The 21,606-nt window shown below is 35.4% G+C and overlaps 1 protein-coding gene across 1 annotated transcript in view; it reads left to right on the top strand.

The window, feature by feature from the left end:
- LOC137657248 (neuromodulin-like) overlaps positions 1–18,143 on the top strand; it is a 51,416-nt gene extending 33,273 nt beyond the window's left edge. Inside the window, exons 2-3 of the mRNA XM_068391586.1 lie at positions 10,948–11,630; positions 17,931–18,143. Of these exons, the coding sequence (XP_068247687.1) occupies positions 11,031–11,630; positions 17,931–18,143 (813 nt within the window). The 5' untranslated portion in view covers positions 10,948–11,030. The remainder of the gene's footprint in view (positions 1–10,947; positions 11,631–17,930) is intronic.
- The last annotated feature ends 3,463 nt before the right edge of the window (positions 18,144–21,606 follow it).

Genomic DNA, 21,606 nt, shown 5'->3' with positions numbered 1-21,606 from the left:
GAGCGTATTTCAAAATCTGAGCAAGTCTTCTTTTACACAGCTCATTCCCCCAATCGAAAATGGCTTTTAGATTCTTCCATAACTGTTTGGAATACTTACAGGTTGTCAGGCAAACAAATAATGACACTAGAATTAGGAATCCTTAACCGATGTTTAATTAAACAGTTTATCTTAGTCATGATTTAATGAAATATTACTGAACTTTACCGTTTTTTTCATGTTATTTTTTGTGTTGTTTCTGAATTATGATCAAAGTATATTTTACCTTCATTTGTTTTGTTGTCCGTCATATAGCTGTCTGCCAAGCCTTGTTCAAAGTATCCAGTTTGGGTGTCAAAATTTAAGTTGCTGTAGTTAGTGCTAGTTTAGTATCAGTTTTCAGATAGATAGATCTATTGATTACTTGATGCAAAGGATGCTTTCTAAAACAAACCAAAAGATCACTTTCTTATGGAACAGTTCCATATAATACTAAACATTATTGTAAAATAATGAGCTCATTTGACCATACTGTGAGATACTAAAGAATGGCCATGTGGCCATTAAAGTAGTAAAAGATAATAAAGTCGTGTGCGTGCGACACGGCCCCTAAGAGGATAATGTAGGATGTTCATGTGATATGGGCTAAATCAAAGTAATATGCTAGTTACACTTTCTTAAGATATTATTATGTGTTCATGGATTATTGCTTGGAAAGGACTAAGGATGGCAAAATGATAAGCTTATGTTACTGCTTTAAAATCTTAAACGATGACAAATTAATGTATTCGTGTGACTGCTTTATGGTACCAAATATAGGTCAAATAGTTTGTGACTTCCTCAAGTTAATAATGGATGTCCAAAAGTGTAGTTATGGGACACTGCCTGAAGGTACTATAGGATGTGAGATAGAGATAAGAATATAATGTGCTCATATGACTAGAGACCTAACAGCAGGGTAAAATGATAAGCTACATGTCACTGTAATAAGGTGAAAAAACTGGAAAAATAAAAATTTCTAGACAAAATACTTGTTTGGCACTGTCATTAGGTTCTAAAATACTTGTTTGGGACTTCCATAAGGTTCTGAAGTTATTGCTCGGCACTGCCATTAGATTCTAAAGTTCTCGTTTGGAACTTCCATTAGGTTCTAAAGATCTCGTTTGGGACTTCCATTAGGTTCATAAGTTATTGCTTAGCACCCCCATTAGATTCTTAAGTTCTCGTTTGGTACTTCTATTAGGTTCTAAAGTTATTGCTGGGCACTGCCGTTATATTCTAATGTTATTGGTGGGCTCTGCCGTGATTTTAAAGTTCTCGTTTGGGACTTCCATTAGGTTCTGAAGTTATTGCTTGGCACTGGCATTAGATTCTAAAGTACTCGTTTGGGACTTCCACTAAGTTCATAAGTTATTGCTTGGCACTGCCATTAGATTCTGACGTTCTCGTTTGGGACTTCTGTTAGGTTCATAAGTTATTGCTTGGCTCTGCCATTAGATTCTAACTTTCTCATTTTGGACTTATATTAGGTTCTAAAGTTATTGGTTGGCACTGTTGTTAGATTCTAAAGTTCTCATTTGGGACATCTATTAGGTTCTTAAGTTATTGCTTGGCACTGCCATTGGATTGTAAAGTTCTCGTTCGGGAGTTCAAATATGTTCTAACATTATTGCTTGGCACTGACGTTAGATTTTAACGTTCTCGTTTGGGACTTCCTTTAGGTTCTAAAGTTATTGCTTGGAACTGCCATTAGATTCTAACGTTCTTGTTTGGGACTTCTATTAGGTTCATAAGTTATTGCTTGGCACTGCCATTGGATTGTAAAGTTCTCGTTTGGGAGTTCAAATATGTTCTAACGTTATTGCTTGGCACTGAAGTTAGATTTTAAAGTTCTCGTCTGGGACTTCCAATAGGTTCTAAAGTTATTGGTTTGCACTGCAGTTAGATTCTAAAGTTCTCATTTGGGACTTCCATTAGGTTCTTAAGTTATTGCTTGGCACTGCCATTGGATTGTAAAGTTCTCGTTTGGGAGTTCAAATATGTTCTAACGTTATTGCTTGGCACTGAAGTTAGATTTTAAAGTTCTCGTCTGGGACTTCCAATAGGTTCTAAAGTTATTGGTTTGCACTGCAGTTAGATTCTAAAGTTCTCATTTGGGACTTCCATTAGGTTCTTAAGTTATTGCTTGGCACTGCCATTGGATTGTAAAGTTCTCGTTTGGGAGTTCAAATATGTTCTAACGTTATTGCTTGGCACTGAAGTTAGATTTTAAAGTTCTCGTCTGGGACTTCCAATAGGTTCTAAAGTTATTGGTTTGCACTGCAGTTAGATTCTAAAGTTCTCATTTGGGACTTCCATTAGGTTCTTAAGTTATTGCTTGGCACTGCCATTGGATTGTAAAGTTCTCGTTTGGGAGTTCAAATATGTTCTAACGTTATTGCTTGGCACTGAAGTTAGATTTTAAAGTTCTCGTCTGGGACTTCCAATAGGTTCTAAAGTTATTGGTTTGCACTGCAGTTAGATTCTAAAGTTCTCATTTGGGACTTCCATTAGGTTCTTAAGTTATTGCTTGGCACTGCCATTGGATTGTAAAGTTCTCGTTTGGGAGTTCAAATATGTTCTAACGTTATTGCTTGGCACTGAAGTTAGATTTTAAAGTTCTCGTCTGGGACTTCCAATAGGTTCTAAAGTTATTGGTTTGCACTGCAGTTAGATTCTAAAGTTCTCATTTGGGACTTCCATTAGGTTCTTAAGTTATTGCTTGGCACTGCCATTGGATTGTAAAGTTCTCGTTTGGGAGTTCAAATATGTTCTAACGTTATTGCTTGGCACTGAAGTTAGATTTTAAAGTTCTCGTCTGGGACTTCCAATAGGTTCTAAAGTTATTGGTTTGCACTGCAGTTAGATTCTAAAGTTCTCATTTGGGACTTCCATTAGGTTCTTAAGTTATTGCTTGGCACTGCCATTGGATTGTAAAGTTCTCGTTTGGGAGTTCAAATATGTTCTAACGTTATTGCTTGGCACTGAAGTTAGATTTTAAAGTTCTCGTCTGGGACTTCCAATAGGTTCTAAAGTTATTGGTTTGCACTGCAGTTAGATTCTAAAGTTCTCATTTGGGACTTCCATTAGGTTCTTAAGTTATTGCTTGGCACTGCCATTGGATTGTAAAGTTCTCGTTTGGGAGTTCAAATATGTTCTAACGTTATTGCTTGGCACTGAAGTTAGATTTTAAAGTTCTCGTCTGGGACTTCCAATAGGTTCTAAAGTTATTGGTTTGCACTGCAGTTAGATTCTAAAGTTCTCATTTGGGACTTCCATTAGGTTCTTAAGTTATTGCTTGGCACTGCCATTGGATTGTAAGTTCTCGTTTGGGAGTTCAAATATGTTCTAACGTTATTGCTTGGCACTGAAGTTAGATTTTAAAGTTCTCGTCTGGGACTTCCAATAGGTTCTAAAGTTATTGGTTTGCACTGCAGTTAGATTCTAAAGTTCTCATTTGGGACTTCCATTAGGTTCTTAAGTTATTGCTTGGCACTGCCATTGGATTGTAAAGTTCTCGTTTGGGAGTTCAAATATGTTCTAACGTTATTGCTTGGCACTGAAGTTAGATTTTAAAGTTCTCGTCTGGGACTTCCAATAGGTTCTAAAGTTATTGGTTTGCACTGCAGTTAGATTCTAAAGTTCTCATTTGGGACTTCCATTAGGTTCTTAAGTTATTGCTTGGCACTGCCATTGGATTGTAAAGTTCTCGTTTGGGAGTTCAAATATGTTCTAACGTTATTGCTTGGCACTGAAGTTAGATTTTAAAGTTCTCGTCTGGGACTTCCAATAGGTTCTAAAGTTATTGGTTTGCACTGCAGTTAGATTCTAAAGTTCTCATTTGGGACTTCCATTAGGTTCTTAAGTTATTGCTTGGCACTGCCATTGGATTGTAAAGTTCTCGTTTGGGAGTTCAAATATGTTCTAACGTTATTGCTTGGCACTGAAGTTAGATTTTAAAGTTCTCGTCTGGGACTTCCAATAGGTTCTAAAGTTATTGGTTTGCACTGCAGTTAGATTCTAAAGTTCTCGTTTAGGACTCTCATTAGGTTCTAAATTTATTGGTTTGCACTGCCATTAGATTCTAAAGTTCTCATTTGGGACTTCCATTAGGTTCTAAATTTATTGGTTGGCACTGCCGTTAGATTCCAAATTTCTCGTTTGGGACTTCCATTAGGTTCTAAATTTCTTGTTTGAGACTTCCATTATGTCCTAGAGTTATTGGTTGGCACTTCCGTTAGATTCTAAATTTCTCGTTTAGGACTTCCATTAGGTTCTAAATTTCTCGTTTGTGACTTCAATTAGGTTCTAAATTTCTCGTTTGTGACTTCCATAAGGTTCTAAAGTTATTGGTTAGCACTGCCGCTAGATTCTAAATTTCTCGTGTGGGACTTCCATTAGACAGAATAGAATAGATTTTACAAACTGAGCAAAAGTATGGGAAGTCGTTGATGTACGACGTGCATTTAAGTAATGGTAATTATCTCATTGTTAAATGACCAAATAATTATAGTGTCTATAAGTTTTAATTTAAAATAACATGAAAATAAATAACAATAAATGTAGATGCAATGTCTACTAAGATTATTAGAGAGACGACTTTCAAATAAGTCAATTGTTGTTAATATAATACGCCAAAAAGTCCAATGCCAAAAAGATATATGTATAACAATACGTCAAATAGTCCAAAGCCAAAGAACTTGTGCCAAAAATCCTAATCGTGTCGGTAGTAAATTCCCTTTCCAACGGCTCCTCGTCAATTTGTAACTGAGGCTGTAATGCAACTCCAAGTCTCTTGCTACTTTCACTACGTTTTATTTTAATCAATGCATCGCTCACCTTCTCTCGGTTGTTTTTGTTGTTCCTTTCGTGGGAGGTTTGCTAGGGAAATTAATGTTTTACTATTCCAGTAGTTACTTTAATTTTTACTCTCTCATTAGAAATAAAAACTGACGTCTCAATTCTTTCTAATTAATCTGTGACCATAAAAGGAACTAGAGAGCTACTCAGTAGAGAGCATGCCTTCGCCACCTGAGTCTTATTTTGCTCTTAACTCCACTGCGTACTTATGCTTCGATGTATTTTCTTAAAAATATAATGGATTTGCCCTTTGGTCATACCCCATATGTCCACCAAGTTTCGTTGAAATTGGTCCTGTAGTTTTTGAGTAATGTTGTTCACAAGAAAATTAACCAAATATTTGCCATTACTTGACATTGCGATTATTTTCAAAATACCGCTGCGTACTTGTACTTCGATGTGCTTTATAAAAAATGATACAGATTCGTCCTTTGGTCATACCAAACATCGGTTGAGTAGATTTTGTGTAAAGTTGCTCATAAACAAGTAGAAAAGTATGATTTATTCATTATTGTAAGAAAGTGCCATGTTTCCTTGTGTGGCACATATCCCTTGATTTTACGCGCTTCCCAACGGCATGGGTGGTAGTTTTGGTGCTGATGTCCTCATGTTAAGGTTGAAACACTGTTGAAAAGCACCACGCACAATTGTTTATCAATTCATATATTGATCAGCTTGTCTGTTTCCCTTATGTCTGTTTGATTATTTGCAGTTTTTATATTTGTATGTTTAGACATATGACATTCTATTCTTTGAACTGTATCTGGGACTTTCAATCAATTTTTACTGTGGATGCATCTTTTCAAAGGCATTATTTTTGACATATTTTTGATTATGATGATATACTATTACAAACAATAAATATAAGTATCGTTAGGAGGTCTTTGGAAGACACTTTTTATTAATTGTTGTAGTTGCTGTGACATAAAAAAAACTTTGAATTCTGATTTTTTATTGGTCAGATTTGAAAGTCTTCCCTTTGTTACCTGTCTATTTATTTCTCCACATTCTTATAACCTTGAATTCCTTCTTATATATTTCATTTGTCTATGATTTGTTATATTAGTTCTATCATGTATTTCAGTCTAACAGGATATTTCTCTTCATGTTTGGTTGACTCCTAATATTCCTTTTTTTCAGGTCTCGGTGTATCCATCTTCTCAGTGTATTTACTTAGACCCACTCACCTATCTTTGCATCCATCTGCTTTGGCTTCCTATCTCATATGTTGAAAATCTGTTTTGTCTTCCCATCCCCTTTATGGAAAGTTTTTGTCTTCCCATCCCCTATGTGGAAACTTTTTGTTCTCCCATCCCCTACATTGAAAGTCTGTTTTGTCTTTCCCTTACGTTGAAAGTCTGTCTTTTCTTCCCATCCTCTGTGTTGAAAGCCTATTTTGTCTTCCCATCCTCTACATTGAAATTCTGTTTTGTTTTGTCTTCCCCTTCCTTACATTGAAAGTCTGTTTTGTCTTCAGATCTCATAGGTTGAAAGTCTATTTTCTCTTCCCATCTCATACATTGAAAGTCTATTTTGTCTTCCCATCTTATATGTTGAAATTCTGTTTTGTCTTCCCATCTCGTACATTGTAAGTCTGTTTTGTCTTCCCCTCTCATATGTTGAAAGTATGTTTTGTCTTCCCATCTCTTATGTTGGAAGTCTGTTTTGCTTTCCTATTTCATATGTTGAAAGTCTGCTTTGTCTTCTCATCTTGTACGGTGAAAGTCTGTTTTGTCTTCCCATTTCATACACTAAAAGTTTGTTTTGTCTTCCCATCTCGTATGTTGGAATTCTGTTTTTGTCTTCGCATCTCATACGTTGAAAGTCTGTTTTGTCTTCTCATCTCATTCATTGAAAGTCAGTTTTTTCTTCCCATTTCATACACTAAAAGTTTGTATTGTTTTCCCATCTCGTATGTTGAAAGTCTGTTTTATCTTCCCATCTCATACGCTGAAAGTCTGTTTTATCTTCCCATCTTGTACGGTGAAAGTCTGTTTTGTCTTCCCATTTCATACGCTAAAAGTTTGTTTTATCTCCCCATCTCGTATGCTGGAAGTCTGTTTTGCCTTCCCATTTCATATGTTGAAAGTGTTTTTGTCTTCGCATCTCATACGTTGAAAGTCTGTTTTGTCTTCTCATCTCATACATTGAAAGTCAGTTTTTTCTTCCCATTTCATACGCTAAAAGTTTGTATTGTTTTCCCATCTCGTATGTTGAAAGTCTGTTTTATCTTCCCATCTCATACGCTGAAAGTCTGTTTTGTCTTCCCATTTCATACGCTAGAAGTTTGTTTTATCTCCCCATCTCGTATGCTGGAAGTCTGTTTTGCCTTCCCATTTCATATGTTGAAAGTCGGTTTTGTCTTCCCATCTTGTACGGTGAAAGTCTGTTTTGTTTTCCCATCTCATATGTTGAAAGTCTGTTTTGTCTTCTCATCTCATATATTAAAAGTCTTTTTTTGTTTTCACATCTCTTATGTTGGAAGTATGTTGTTGAACGTCTGTTTTGATCTCCATCTCTTATGTTAAAATTAGGTTTTGTATACCCATCTTGTACGGTGAAAGTCTGTTTTGTCTTCCCATTTCATACACTAAAAGTTTGTTTTATCTCCCCATCTCGTATGCTGGAAGTCTGTTTTGCCTTCCCATTTCATATGTTGAAAGTCGGTTTTGTCTTCCCATCTTGTACGGTGAAAGTCTGTTTTGTCTTCCCATTTCATACGCTAAAAGTTTGTTTTATCTCCCCATCTTGTATGCTGGAAGTCTGTTTTGCCTTCCCATTTCATATGTTGAAAGTCGGTTTTGTCTTCCCATTTCATACGCTAAAAGTTTGTTTTATCTCCCCATCTCGTATGCTGGAAGTCTGTTTTGCCTTCCCATTTCATATGTTGAAAGTCGGTTTTGTCTTCCCATTTCATACGCTAAAAGTTTGTTTTATCTCCCCATCTCGTATGCTGGAAGTCTGTTTTGCCTTCCCATTTCATATCTTGAAAGTCGGTTTTGTCTTCCCATTTCATACGCTAAAAGTTTGTTTTAACTCCCCATCTCGTATGCTGGAAGTCTGTTTTGCCTTCCCATTTCATATGTTGAAAGTCGGTTTTGTCTTCCCATCTTGTACGGTGAAAGTCTGTTTTGTCTTCCCATCTCATATGTTGAAACTCTGTTTTGTCTTCTCATCTCGTATATTAAAAGTCTTTTTTTGTCTTCACATCTCTTATGTTGGAAGTATGTTGTTGAACGTCTGTTTTGATCTCCATCTCTTATGTTAAAATTAGGTTTTGTATTCCCATCTTGTACGGTGAAAGTCTGTTTTGTCTTCCCATTTCATACGCTAAAAGTTTGTTTTATCTCCCCATCTCGTATGCTGGAAGTCTGTTTTGCCTTCCCATTTCATATGTTGAAAGTCGGTTTTGTCTTCCCATCTTGTACGGTGAAAGTCTGTTTTGTCTTCCCATTTCATACGCTAAAAGTTTGTTTTATCTCCCCATCTCGTATGCTGGAAGTCTGTTTTGCCTTCCCATTTCATATGTTGAAAGTCGGTTTTGTCTTCCCATTTTATACGCTAAAAGTTTGTTTTATCTCCCCATCTCGTATGCTGGAAGTCTGTTTTGCCTTCCCATTTCCTATGTTGAAAGTCGGATTTGTCTTCTCATTTCATACGCTAAAAGTTTGTTTTATCTCCCCATCTCGTATGCTGGAAGTCTGTTTTGCCTTCCCATTTCATATGTTGAAAGTCGGTTTTGTCTTCCCATTTTATACGCTAAAAGTTTGTTTTATCTCCCCATCTCGTATGCTGGAAGTCTGTTTTGCCTTCCCATTTCATATGTTGAAAGTCGGTTTTGTCTTCCCATTTCATACGCTAAAAGTTTGTTTTATCTCCCCATCTCGTATGCTGGAAGTCTGTTTGGCCTTCCCAATGCATATGTTGAAAGTCGGTTTTGTCTTCCCATTTTATACGCTAAAAGTTTGTTTTATCTCCCCATCTCGTATGCTGGAAGTCTGTTTTGCCTTCCCATTTCATATGTTGAAAGTCGGTTTTGTCTTCCCATTTCATACGCTAAAAGTTTGTTTTATCTCCCCATCTCGTATGCTGGAAGTCTGTTTTGCCTTCCCATTTCATATGTTGAAAGTCGGTTTTGTCTTCCCATCTTGTACGGTGAAAGTCTGTTTTGTCTTCCCATTTCATACGCTAAAAGTTTGTTTTATCTCCCCATCTCGTATGCTGGAAGTCTGTTTTGCCTTCCCATTTCATATGTTGAAAGTCGGTTTTGTCTTCTCATTTCATACGCTAAAAGTTTGTTTTATCTCCCCATCTCGTATGCTGGAAGTCTGTTTTGCCTTCCCATTTCATATGTTGAAAGTCGGTTTTGTCTTCCCATCTTGTACGGTGAAAGTCTGTTTTGTCTTCCCATTTCATACGCTAAAAGTTTGTTTTATCTCCCCATCTCGTATGCTGGAAGTCTGTTTTGCCTTCCCATTTCATATGTTGAAAGTCGGTTTTGTCTTCCCATCTTGTACGGTGAAAGTCTGTTTTGTCTTCCCATTTCATACGCTAAAAGTTTGTTTTATCTCCCCATCTCGTATGCTGGAAGTCTGTTTTGCCTTCCCATTTCATATGTTGAAAGTCGGTTTTGTCTTCCCATTTCATACGCTAAAAGTTTGTTTTATCTCCCCATCTCGTATGCTGGAAGTCTGTTTTGCCTTCCCATTTCATATGTTGAAAGTCGGTTTTGTCTTCCCATTTCATACGCTAAAAGTTTGTTTATCTCCCCATCTCGTATGCTGGAAGTCTGTTTTGCCTTCCCATTTCATATGTTGAAAGTCGGTTTTGTCTTCCCATCTTGTACGGTGAAAGTCTGTTTTGTCTTCCCATTTCATACGCTAAAAGTTTGTTTTATCTCCCCATCTCGTATGCTGGAAGTCTGTTTTGCCTTCCCATTTCATATGTTGAAAGTCGGTTTTGTCTTCCCATTTCATACGCTAAAAGTTTGTTTTATCTCCCCATCTCGTATGCTGGAAGTCTGTTTTGCCTTCCCATTTCATATGTTGAAAGTCGGTTTTGTCTTCCCATTTCATACGCTAAAAGTTTGTTTATCTCCCCATCTCGTATGCTGGAAGTCTTTTTTGCCTTCCCATTTCATATGTTGAAAGTCGGTTTTGTCTTCCCATCTTGTACGGTGAAAGTCTGTTTTGTCTTCCCATTTCATACGCTAAAAGTTTGTTTTATCTCCCCATCTCGTATGCTGGAAGTCTGTTTTGCCTTCCCATTTCATATGTTGAAAGTCGGTTTTGTCTTCCCATTTCATACGCTAAAAGTTTGTTTTATCTCCCCATCTCGTATGCTGGAAGTCTGTTTTGCCTTCCCATTTCATATGTTGAAAGTCGGTTTTGTCTTCCCATTTCATACGCTAAAAGTTTGTTTTATCTCCCCATCTCGTATGCTGGAAGTCTGTTTTGCCTTCCCATCTCATATGTTGAAAGTCTGTTTTGTCTTCTCATCTCGTATATTAAAAGTCTTTTTTTTGTCTTCACATCTCTTATGTTGGAAGTATGTTGTTGAACGTCTGTTTTGATCTCCATCTCTTATGTTAAAATTAGGTTTTGTATTCCCATCTTGTACATTGAAAATCTGCTTTGTCTACCCAACCCATATGTTGAAAGCCTGTTTTGTCTTTGCATCTCATACGTTGAATTTCAATTTTGTCTTCCCATCTCGTATGTTGAAAGTATATTTTGGCTTCCCGTCTCATATGTTGAAAGTCTGTTTTATATTCCCACTCCATACGTTGAAAGGTTTTTTGTCTTCCCCTCCCATACGTTGAAAGGTTTTTGTATCTTCCCGTCTCATAAGTTAAAAGTCTGTTTTGTATTCCCATCCCATAAGTTGAAATTCTGTTTAGTCCTTCCATCCCATCAGTTGAAATTATGTTATGTCTTCTCATCCCATACGTCAAAAGTCTTTTTCTAACCATCTCATATGTTGAAAGTCTGTTTTTTTTCCCATCCATAAATTAAAAGTCTGTTTTGTATTCCCATCCCACACGTTAAAAGTTGCCCTTCTCTGTTTCAGATCTCGTCTGCTTCATCCCTAGGATGAGTCGGTGACGTCATCGCGAAAGAGCTCTCCTCTCTCTGGGTTCCTCTTCGTCCATCATGAAACTCGACAAACAGATCTCAAATGAGAAAATGGCCGAAAACAGAGACGACGACGACGAGTCGGGTACGACCACCACCCCAGCTCCCAGAGCGGCTGACAAGGAGACCAAGGAACAGATGAACGAGAGATTAGCTGGTACCAGCAAGGGAGGCGCCGCTCCCAATGATTTACCTGATGCCCCGGACAATAAGAACCCTCCAATTACAGACGAAGGGGGCAAAGATGGTGCTGCCCCCGATTCGGCCGGGGATGGTGGCGACTTGGAAGGCGTCCCCGAACAGCCTCAGGAGGACGAAAATACTACCAATACCGGAGATGAGGATAATAATAAACTCTCGGAGGAACTGAGCGAGAAGGAGGAGGAGGAGAAAGGGCTGGAAGACGTGGACGAGCCCGAAAAGGTCGAGCAGGAGCTGGATGAGAACGCGCAGAAGGAGAGCAGCGAGAGCATTCACGACCCCGAGTCCAAGGTGCAGATTGTCAACCTGGAAACCATCCGGGAGGGGGAGGTTCTCGAGATCCCTCCGGACAGCGTCTCTCCCTCCGCATTGAAGATCAACGCCTCCAAGCCTCGCTTCTACTTTGACGACAATACCGTAAGTACTCCCATAATAAGCTGCCTTTATTTCTTGCATAGATAGCTTTTCATCATTTATATATATTCATATATATATATTTATGTATATATATGAATATATATATATATATATATATATATATATATATATATATATATATATATATATATATATATATATATGAATATGTATACATAAATATGTATATATATATATATATATATATATATATATATATATATATATATATATATATATATATATATATATATATGAATATGTATACATAAATATGTATATATATATATATATATATATATATATATATATATATATATATATATATGTTTGTATGTATGTATGTATATACTCTTATATTATCTTTTTTTTGTATAGGATTTTTCGTCATTTTTGTGTCAATGTCCCCTATGCTGCCAATGCTATAGTCATCAGATTTTTTTCGTATACTGTACTGTAATTATGAATTTACCTGATATGTATACTAGATCATATATATATATATATATATATATATATATATATATATATATATATATATATATATAAATCATAACATTAATATTGTATTTCAATGAAGATTGATATGCAAGTTATTGGATTTCCAAATCATCGCATAGGAATGTAAAAATAAAACATTATATTGAAATCGATAATTACAATCAGCTGACGGTATTATAACCATTACCATTTGAGTTCGATAGATCTTTCAACTAAAGAGAAACCTCACTAAAATATTCGTGTGTCTTTCTACCATGGCATTACGAAAATTGAAAGGGGCGGGTTTGAAAAACACCAACGCTGACACTTACACAGTACATGCCGAATGGGAATGCGGTAAGTGCCGTCCTTTTCAGACCTTTTGAATAATGGTATGTCATCAAGGCGCCGAACACACTTCGCCATTATCTGTAAATCGCTTCAGCAACTGATTCAGCCTTGAGTCGCCCTGCTCTGGACGTAAACAACGCGTGCGCAGTAGGACACTCGGTAGCGGCTCTTGTATAATATCAATTGGGAAATCTTGAATGTGTAGTCCTTTTCGGTCATTCAACTTGCCTTTCTCAAAACTGATTTTCTATTAGTTTTTATCTGTTTTTGCATATGTGGTAACTCAGTTAAACACTATAGAGCATATATATACAGTATATATATATATATATATATATATATATATATATATATATATATATATATGTATATATATATATATATATATATATATATATATATATATATATATATGTATGCATGAATTATCAGTGTGTTCGAGTTAGTTTCGATTCAGACGCATTATTCCGAAATTTGGTAAAAAGCCTTTAACATAGATTAATTTTCTCTTCGGTTTTTATTCCCGAGGTACGGTGAATTTGATGTAAGCTACAGTTCAGTATGTGTGAGTTGTTATTGTAAAGGATAAAAGTCTAGTGGATTATATATATATATATATATATATATATATATATATATATATATATATATATATATGTATATATATATAAAATGAGTTTATAGAGACGTTATTTAGCAGGTGTCGACCAACCATTTACAAAATAGTTGTAATGAAGAGGCCGTGGGGACTGGCATCTGTCCTAATATCTATATCTAGCCCAGGTATGAATGCGGGGAAAAGAAAATGGGGAGGAGAGGAGTTGGCTTACATTCGTGAATAAAGTTAGAGATAACGATGGTGCAAAGAGAATTAATTCCTCAGCCGGGTAGTAGAGGGACAGAAACGATCACCTAGATTTACTCCTTTATAATTACACGAACTTTTCACTTCGTGTGAAGTCGATAACCAACCATTGACATCTGGGGCACATTATGGGCAAACCTTTCCGAATTTTTCCCTTATCTATTAAATTCAGTATGATATTTTCCATTGATTTATTGGCATAAAAATTTCCCACAATATGTCACTTGAAAAATGCATATGATTTATTGCATTCAAATCCTTATCAAATGATATTTATACGGTTCTTTTGCCCTATTGTTGCACCATACTCTTTAAGGTGTAATACAATGCAATGACTGAATAAAATCCTACTCAGGTGATTTAGGTTCTGCAATGAATAATATAACAAAGGATATACAAATAAATCAATAAAGATATTGCGTGTCCAGATACCTCCCGAAATAAAATCAACTCATTAAAGTTCACATTTTCACTATTTTTAAATTCTCCGAAAGATCAAATTTTGAGATATCTTGTTTGCAAAAAAAAAAAAGGCAGATTTATTATTATTATTATTATTATTATTATTATTATTATTATTATTATTATTATTATTATTATTATTATTGTTACCTCAGCCAACGAACATGGAACTAGGTTTTGTTTTCGCCCTTGTTTCATCCTTAGATATTATAATATTGTCCATCTTCTCTAAATTACTGGCAGCTCACAAAACTGGTGTTACAGGGTCCTGTTTTTTTCCTTTGTTGTTACAAGATCTTTTTTTTCTGAGTTGTTACAACATTGGGGTCACGCATACGTACTCGTCACGCATTCGCTAATGTGATGTCACGCTAACACGAACTTGTGCGACTTCAGTCTCTCCTCCAATATCGAATAATATATTCAAGATTTGGAAGCAAGATTTACAAGAACGCCAAGGAAAATAGTTTGTGCGACGCAAGAGCTCTAGCTGGCATAAAGCCTGATTATTTGGAAAACCAAGATCTTGGGGAAACCATGAACAAAAAATTCAAGCGAGAAGCTTTCTCCAACGAGAACTACACGGCCGAGTTGTTGCTTAGCGCCAGTCTCGTTAGTTTTCTCACTTTGACACTTGGCAACAACTAACGAACTTTCTTTATTCTTCCATACTCTTTGATAACTAACTCGAGTGTGTCTTCTTTCCTTGGGACAAAAGCGTTGAAACCAATGTTCTCAAATTTAAAGAGTAACTGTAATGATTATTCGAACTGATATGCAACATTGCCTTTGTTTTTTTTTTTTTTTTTTTTTTTTTTTTTTTTGCTGGTGTTGCTGTATTGAAGGCTATACAATTCTTTATTTGGTTTTGTTTATTAACCGTTCTTTGTTTACTTTTTTTTCACAAATAGTATGTTTTTAATGGTGCCTGCTTTAGCAATATATGGCTGTTTAGTAGTGTTCTACTCACAAAATTATTACTATTACCACAACTTTAACAGGTAAAACAGGCAAACAGCAAAATAACAACAAGAAAGCTGCTGTGCCACATTCGAGGTTCGGAACCTGCCGCCATGACCTAGTGCGCGACATATGACAGGAGTCTATTTCATGGCTTCCTTATCTCCTCCCCTTTTATTTTGTTTTCTCCTTCTTTGGAGGTCTACATGTAATCAGGGGATTTGGGTGTTGGGAAAAACGACATCTCCTCCTTCAGTTTCTGCTAAGCCATCGTGGGGAAAAGTTGTTTAACGTCTCCAGCATAGATCGCAAGAATGCTGTTAGGGTATTGTGGTGAATTCGTGATGTAGTAGTAAGTGTTGATATACAGTATATATATGCATGTATATATACATACATATATATATATATATATATATATATATATATATATATATATATATATATATATATATTGTGCATAGGGGAACGACGTGTTATTGATGAGTCCTCTATACAGATCCAGGAGCGGCTAATGAAACGGAGGTTCTTTACGCATGAGGTTCATTCTTCATTAAATATTTTTAAAAATGTGTCATTGATTATATGCTACACTTGTTTTTTTATGGAAAGTAGTTCATCTTTGATAATAGACACATAATATATATGTATATATATATATATATATATATATATATATATATATATATATATATATATATATATGTATGTATACATATAGTGTGTGTATATATATATGTGTGTGTATGTATGTGTGTGTGCGTGCGTGTGTGTGTGTATGCGCGTGCGTGAGAGAGAGAGAGAGAGAGAGAGAGAGAGAGAGAGAGAGAGAGAGAGAGAGAGATAGAGATTCTGGTCTGGACAGGGAGTAGAAAGTATAGGAAAGAAAAAGATAGCTTCTGTTTGTGATTTTCATTACAAGTTTTTCCAATCTGGCGCTATACATAGCTACGGTATTATCATTCGACCGGATGCCACTCGAAGGGTAAACATCCAGGGCATGCATTAAGGCTACTGATAACGTTTTAATGGTACCCTTAAGTTCATTCTTCAGCAAAGGCAGGAGGGATTTTGTCTATAGTAATATTACTTCTGGCTTAAAAATATAAGTTTATTGAGATTTTTTTTTCAACTTAACAATTAATGACATTATCTGTATCAGTTCTAGGTCATCGTCATCAACATCAATTCTCAAATTAGCAGTCTATCCACAGCCATTATTCAATCAAGGTTATCCTCATCTAATTCGTATATAATTTGGGTATGTTTTTATGGTTGTAAATTTTGACTATATATATGTATATATATATATATATATATATATATATATATATATATATATATTGTACATGTGTAAGTCTATATATATGTATATGTATATATATATATATATATATATATATATGTGTATATATATGTATATATATGTGTGTGTATATATATATATATATATATATATATAGAGAGAGAGAGAGAGAGAGAGAGAGAGAGAGAGAGAGAGAGAGTGTGTGAGATGTATACTGTACATAAAGTATATATGTATTATAGCCTCGAAAGGAAAAGTGAAAAGACTCGGTTGAAGTTAGGACTTCGGTGCGCTTATTGATCTCACCAATCAAGTTTATACTTTTCCAATCGTGGCTATAATACATATTGTATGCTCATCACGTGTTAGCATTTGTGATTTCTATACACAGATACGCACACACACACACACACACACATATATATATATATATATATATATATATATATATTTATATTTATATAGGCAATATTTATTTCAATATTGTCACTGTTCTGAAGACATTTCACTTTTCCTTTTTTCTTTTCCTCACTGGGCTATTTTCCTTGTTGGGGCCCCTGGGCTTATAGCATCCTGCTTTTCCAACTAGGGTTGTAGCTTAGCAAGTAATGATAATAATAATAATATATATATATATATATATATATATATATATATATATATATATATATATATATATTGGATATGGAAAAGTTGAAGAAATCCTATGAAAAGTTTTTCTTTTTATCCAAAATTATATATTCCCACTTTCAATTACTCGCTGGCAGATCACATTAGTCAGTCAGTCAGTCAGCCCAAACAACACTAGATATCTACTATAGAAAACAATTTTAAACTGAAGACCCAAATTTATATTTAGTTTGAAGATTTTCAAGAAGGAAAAGATAAACCTCGGGTACGGTTTTAACATCCGTGCATTCTCATTAGTAAGGCTTCACGCTTATGAAGCCGTTCCATTCCAGACACTACCAGCATGTGGAATAATGTTTCAGCTGTCCTTATGCTTGACCTTCAAATTAAGCTATTATGTATATGTATGTATATAATGAGAAAGACTGATTATAGATGGACATGAAGAATAATAGAATGGGTCCCTTCAGATTGCAAACAAAGCGGCGAAGGAAGAAAGGACGATGGATTGACGAACCAAGAAAATTTGAGGGTATTTACTAGTACGGAGAGATCACTGACAGACGCGAGTTGAAGGATATGTCTGAGGCCGTTATATTGTAGTGAACTAGCAATGGCTGTTGATAATAAAGGAAAAATCAAGGTATAGAGTACGTGATAGGTGTTGAGGGTCTTGATGAAGTTGCAAATGAAAATGAGACGCACTTTATAAGTTTTTGTTCAACAAACAATCTTGTTATTAGAGGTAATCTTTTCCAGCACAAAGACATTCACAAATATACATGGACATCACCATGTGGCAATTACAAACATCAAATAGATCACATAGCCATTAACAAAGAGAGAAGGAGGACTCTGAAAAACGTAAGAAGCAATAGGTAGTGATCACCAGCTCCTCATTGCCACATTGAAATTAAAACTGGAACCACTCGACAGAAATGTAGATAGAATTCCTAGTTTCGTTACAACTAAGCTTCTAGAAGATGAGCACAGAGAAACTCTTTGCAATTCAATGTAGGAGTCGATTTGCAGTCTTAGAGACTATAAGAGACGAAGAGCATACAATTAATGAAGAATGGTGTGATATTAAAAACATATATCAGTCAGCTGGTAGTGAAGTTTTGGGATATGCGGTTACAATGATAAAACCATGGATATCAAATGATTCTTGGAGAGAATATTTAGACAGGAAATCAGATGAGACTTTCACTGAATTATTAATGAAATTTCTACTGGGGCAAAAAAGAAGCAGCATATACCCATCAAGAGAGAAGGGTCTGTTAAAACCACAGAAGATGAACAAAGGCAACATTGGATGGAACACTTGAGTGAGGTCATGAATAGGAGATATGAAGGGAATAATTTGATTGCTATACCTGAAGCTGAGGAAGATCTGGAAGTGCCCATGAATGAATTCAGTGTGTTTGAAGTCGAAGCTATGATTAGAAAACTAAAGTGATGGAAAGCCCCTGGATACGATGGAATAACTGCTGAGATGATATTGGGGGGAAATGAAGTGAATCCCAGAATACTTAAGATTATTTTGTAGAATGTGGCATGAAGAGACAAAACCTAATGAAAGGAAGTTAGGAGTGTTGGTGAATAGAGAGAGAGAAAAAAAGGGGGGAGATCTGAACTATTCCAATAATTACAAAGGCATCACAATTAAGTCAGTTTTCATGAAAATATATAGTATGCTTATTTTAAAGAAACTAGAGAGAAAGAGTGATAAAAAGCTGAGAGATGAACAAGCAGGATTTAAAAAAGGTAGAAGTTGTACTGACCAAATTTTCATTTTAAGATATGTGGTATAGCAATGTGTAGATTAAAGAAGTCCACTTTTGATGACATTTATGGACTATGAAAAAGACTTTGATAGTGTGCACCAACGAATTTTGTGGAGAGTCCTATGTTATTATGGAATTCCTCTTAAATATGTAAATTTGATCATAGTAAGTGCAAAGTTAATGTTAGTGGACTCCTATCAAATGAACTTCCAGTGAACAGTGGAGTACTCCAAGGGAATGTGTTGTCACCTCTGAAGTTTATCCTCCTCATGGATTTTGTAATGCATTGAACAGTTGGAGATGGTGAAGAAGGATTGGACTAGTTTGGTAACAGGAAATTAGCAGACCTAGAGTATGCTGATGATGCTGTCCTTATTATCAGAACTCCAAAGGACTTGCAAGGCTTGATTATCAGAATGCATGAAATATCACAGAAGGTTGGGCCGAAGATAAATAGAAGAAAGACAGAGATGACGAGAACGGAATATGCAATGGAAGATGAAATATCATTGAAAGGAGAAAGGATTAATGAGGTGGAATCATTTAAATATTTAGGAACTAGGATCTCTAATACAGGATCTTTAGAGTTTGAGTTTAATGAAAGATTGAAAAAAAAGATAATGTTTATGTTAAGTAATATTTAGAAATCAAATTGCCAGAAATTACATATATCAGTTTAGTGAGATCGGTGTTACTGTATGGACATGAGAGGTATGACAATGAAACAATATCCAACAGATTTTGTAGATTTAAGAACAGAGCCCTCAGAAGAATGATGGGAGTTAAATGGCAGGACAGGATTAGAAATGTAACTATAAGAGAGATTACTCAAGTGCCGTATGATCATGGTGAAGGGTAGATGGAGATGGTTTGGGCTTGCTCTTCGCATTCCCCAAGAGAGATTAGTTCACTAAACTTTCAGCTTAGGTCCACAAGGCGCTAGAAGAGTTGGAAGACACAGGCCTACATGGCTGATGACTAGGAAGCGCGAAGTAGACGATGAATGGAGAAGTATTGAATTAAAATATCAAGATAGACACAACTGGCGAAATCTGACCGAGGCCTTTTGCGTCAATAGGCGTAGGAGGAGCTGATGATGATATATATATATATATATATATATATATATATATAATTATATATATATATATATATAATATATATATTATATATGTGTATATATATATATATATATATATATATATATATAATTATATATATAATATATATTATATATATTATATATATATATATATATATATATATATATATATATATATATATATATATATATATATATATCTCCCACACTTTAACCTTGAAAAGAAAGTATCAACCACTTGAAACTAAGTAATCTGGTGACTTTTTACCCCTCCTATGTGGTTCAACATTTAGTTTATATCTATGTAAATTTCACGGGGCTTCATAACAAGAAACACACACACAGAGTCACACACACATACACACACGCACGCACACACATGAATATGTAAATCATATGTAGATAAAGGAGTCTGATGTTCAGTAATTGGGTGGCATTAGATCTTCTCCTGATACAGCACGTGACTATCCAACGTCCTTGAAAAGAGAGAGAGAGAGAGAGAGAGAGAGAGAGAGAGAGAGAGAGAGAGAGAGAGAGAGAGAGAGAGAGAAATAATCTGGGTCACTAGTGTCATATCAGGATCCTCGGGAAGAGCTTTGGCGATTTAATAGTCCAAAATGTCCTTGAGCCCTTTGGACTTGACCTACTTCTCTCTGGATCTAAATGTGTACTGGGAAATCATAATAGTAATTTTAAGTCACGGTAAATGATATTGATTTTATTATTATTATTATTATTATTATTATTATTATTATTATTATTATTCGAGACGTGTAAATAAAGTGGAAGCACCATAGCATTTCCACATTTTAAAATAACTAACAAAAAGTATGAAGAGAACAACACATGAATAAAACTAGATGTTATTAACATACCATATAACTAAAAGTAATTAATAGTTATAGTACGTATAGTATCTCAGTAAAGTAGCATTACTGTGTCTTGAACGCCTGAGACGGAAAACAAACCACACTTATAGTAAGACATCTACGCAGTTTAAATGCTAATATGGTCATCGAAAGCCTTCATGGCGATGTTACTGGGAAAAAAAGGTCGGAAAAAATGACAAAGCTCATTGGTCTCAAAGACGCGAGTGAAGCGACTAAGTCATTCACAAGAAGAACCTTGGGAAGTTGCATCTTAACGCAAGGTGAGATGCGGTTCTCTTTCTTTTCTTCCTCTGACGTTTTAGTTTTGTGTGCATGTTTTTTTTTTTAGATGGACTTACAAGACATACGGCATTATTGTAGTTTTTTCTATGGCTTTGTTTCATCAAACCTTATATTATCTTCACTAGAGAGAGAGAGAGAGAGAGAGAGAGAGAGAGAGAGAGAGAGAGAGAGAGAGAGAGAGAGAGAGAGAGAGAGAGAGAGAAAGAGAGAGAGAGAGAATTTTTACTTTTTTTTTATTATATAAATATTTTCTATCCTCTATTTATTAAACTGCTGTAACTGGCGTACGAGACAGACTAAGAGAATACCTGGAAATAACCCTCTATATTGCAGTATTAGTAAAAACCATAGGATTTAGAAAGACCTATCACGTGCGGAAAGAAATGAGCTCCAGAAGAATGTCATTTCTCATTTTATGATGAGCCTATAATGTCATTATTTCCAATTGACGTTTCCTTATCGTAGTCAATGAAAGCCCCCCCCCCTCTCTCTCTCTCTCTCTCTCTCTCTCTCTCTCTCTCTCTCTCTCTCTCTCTCTCTCTCTCTCAGGTTCATGAAAACATATTCATTATTAGTAAAATGAATCAGTTGTAAAAATCTGAGTTATTAAAGTTTTGAATTTCTTCTTCATCATATTACTACTACTACTACTACTATAGTCTGTCCAGAATGTCATGAAACATAGAGTAGGTTTCCGACGTTGCCGCTTTGCGTCAATTTCATTCATTAAATCTCACTTAAGGTGAAAAAACACTGTAGATTTGGCATACACTATGCCACATCTCTCTCTGTCTCAGGTCAGGAAGGTTAAGTAGCTTATCACTTTGGTTCTGATACCCAAGCGTGACGGTTTAAGATGGA

The sequence above is a fragment of the Palaemon carinicauda genome, chromosome 18 (assembly GCF_036898095.1).
Source record: "Palaemon carinicauda isolate YSFRI2023 chromosome 18, ASM3689809v2, whole genome shotgun sequence".
In the NCBI taxonomy this organism is placed as follows: domain Eukaryota; kingdom Metazoa; phylum Arthropoda; class Malacostraca; order Decapoda; family Palaemonidae; genus Palaemon; species Palaemon carinicauda.
Note: the sequence above shows the minus strand (reverse complement) of the source record. Positions and strands in the feature narration are given on the sequence as shown.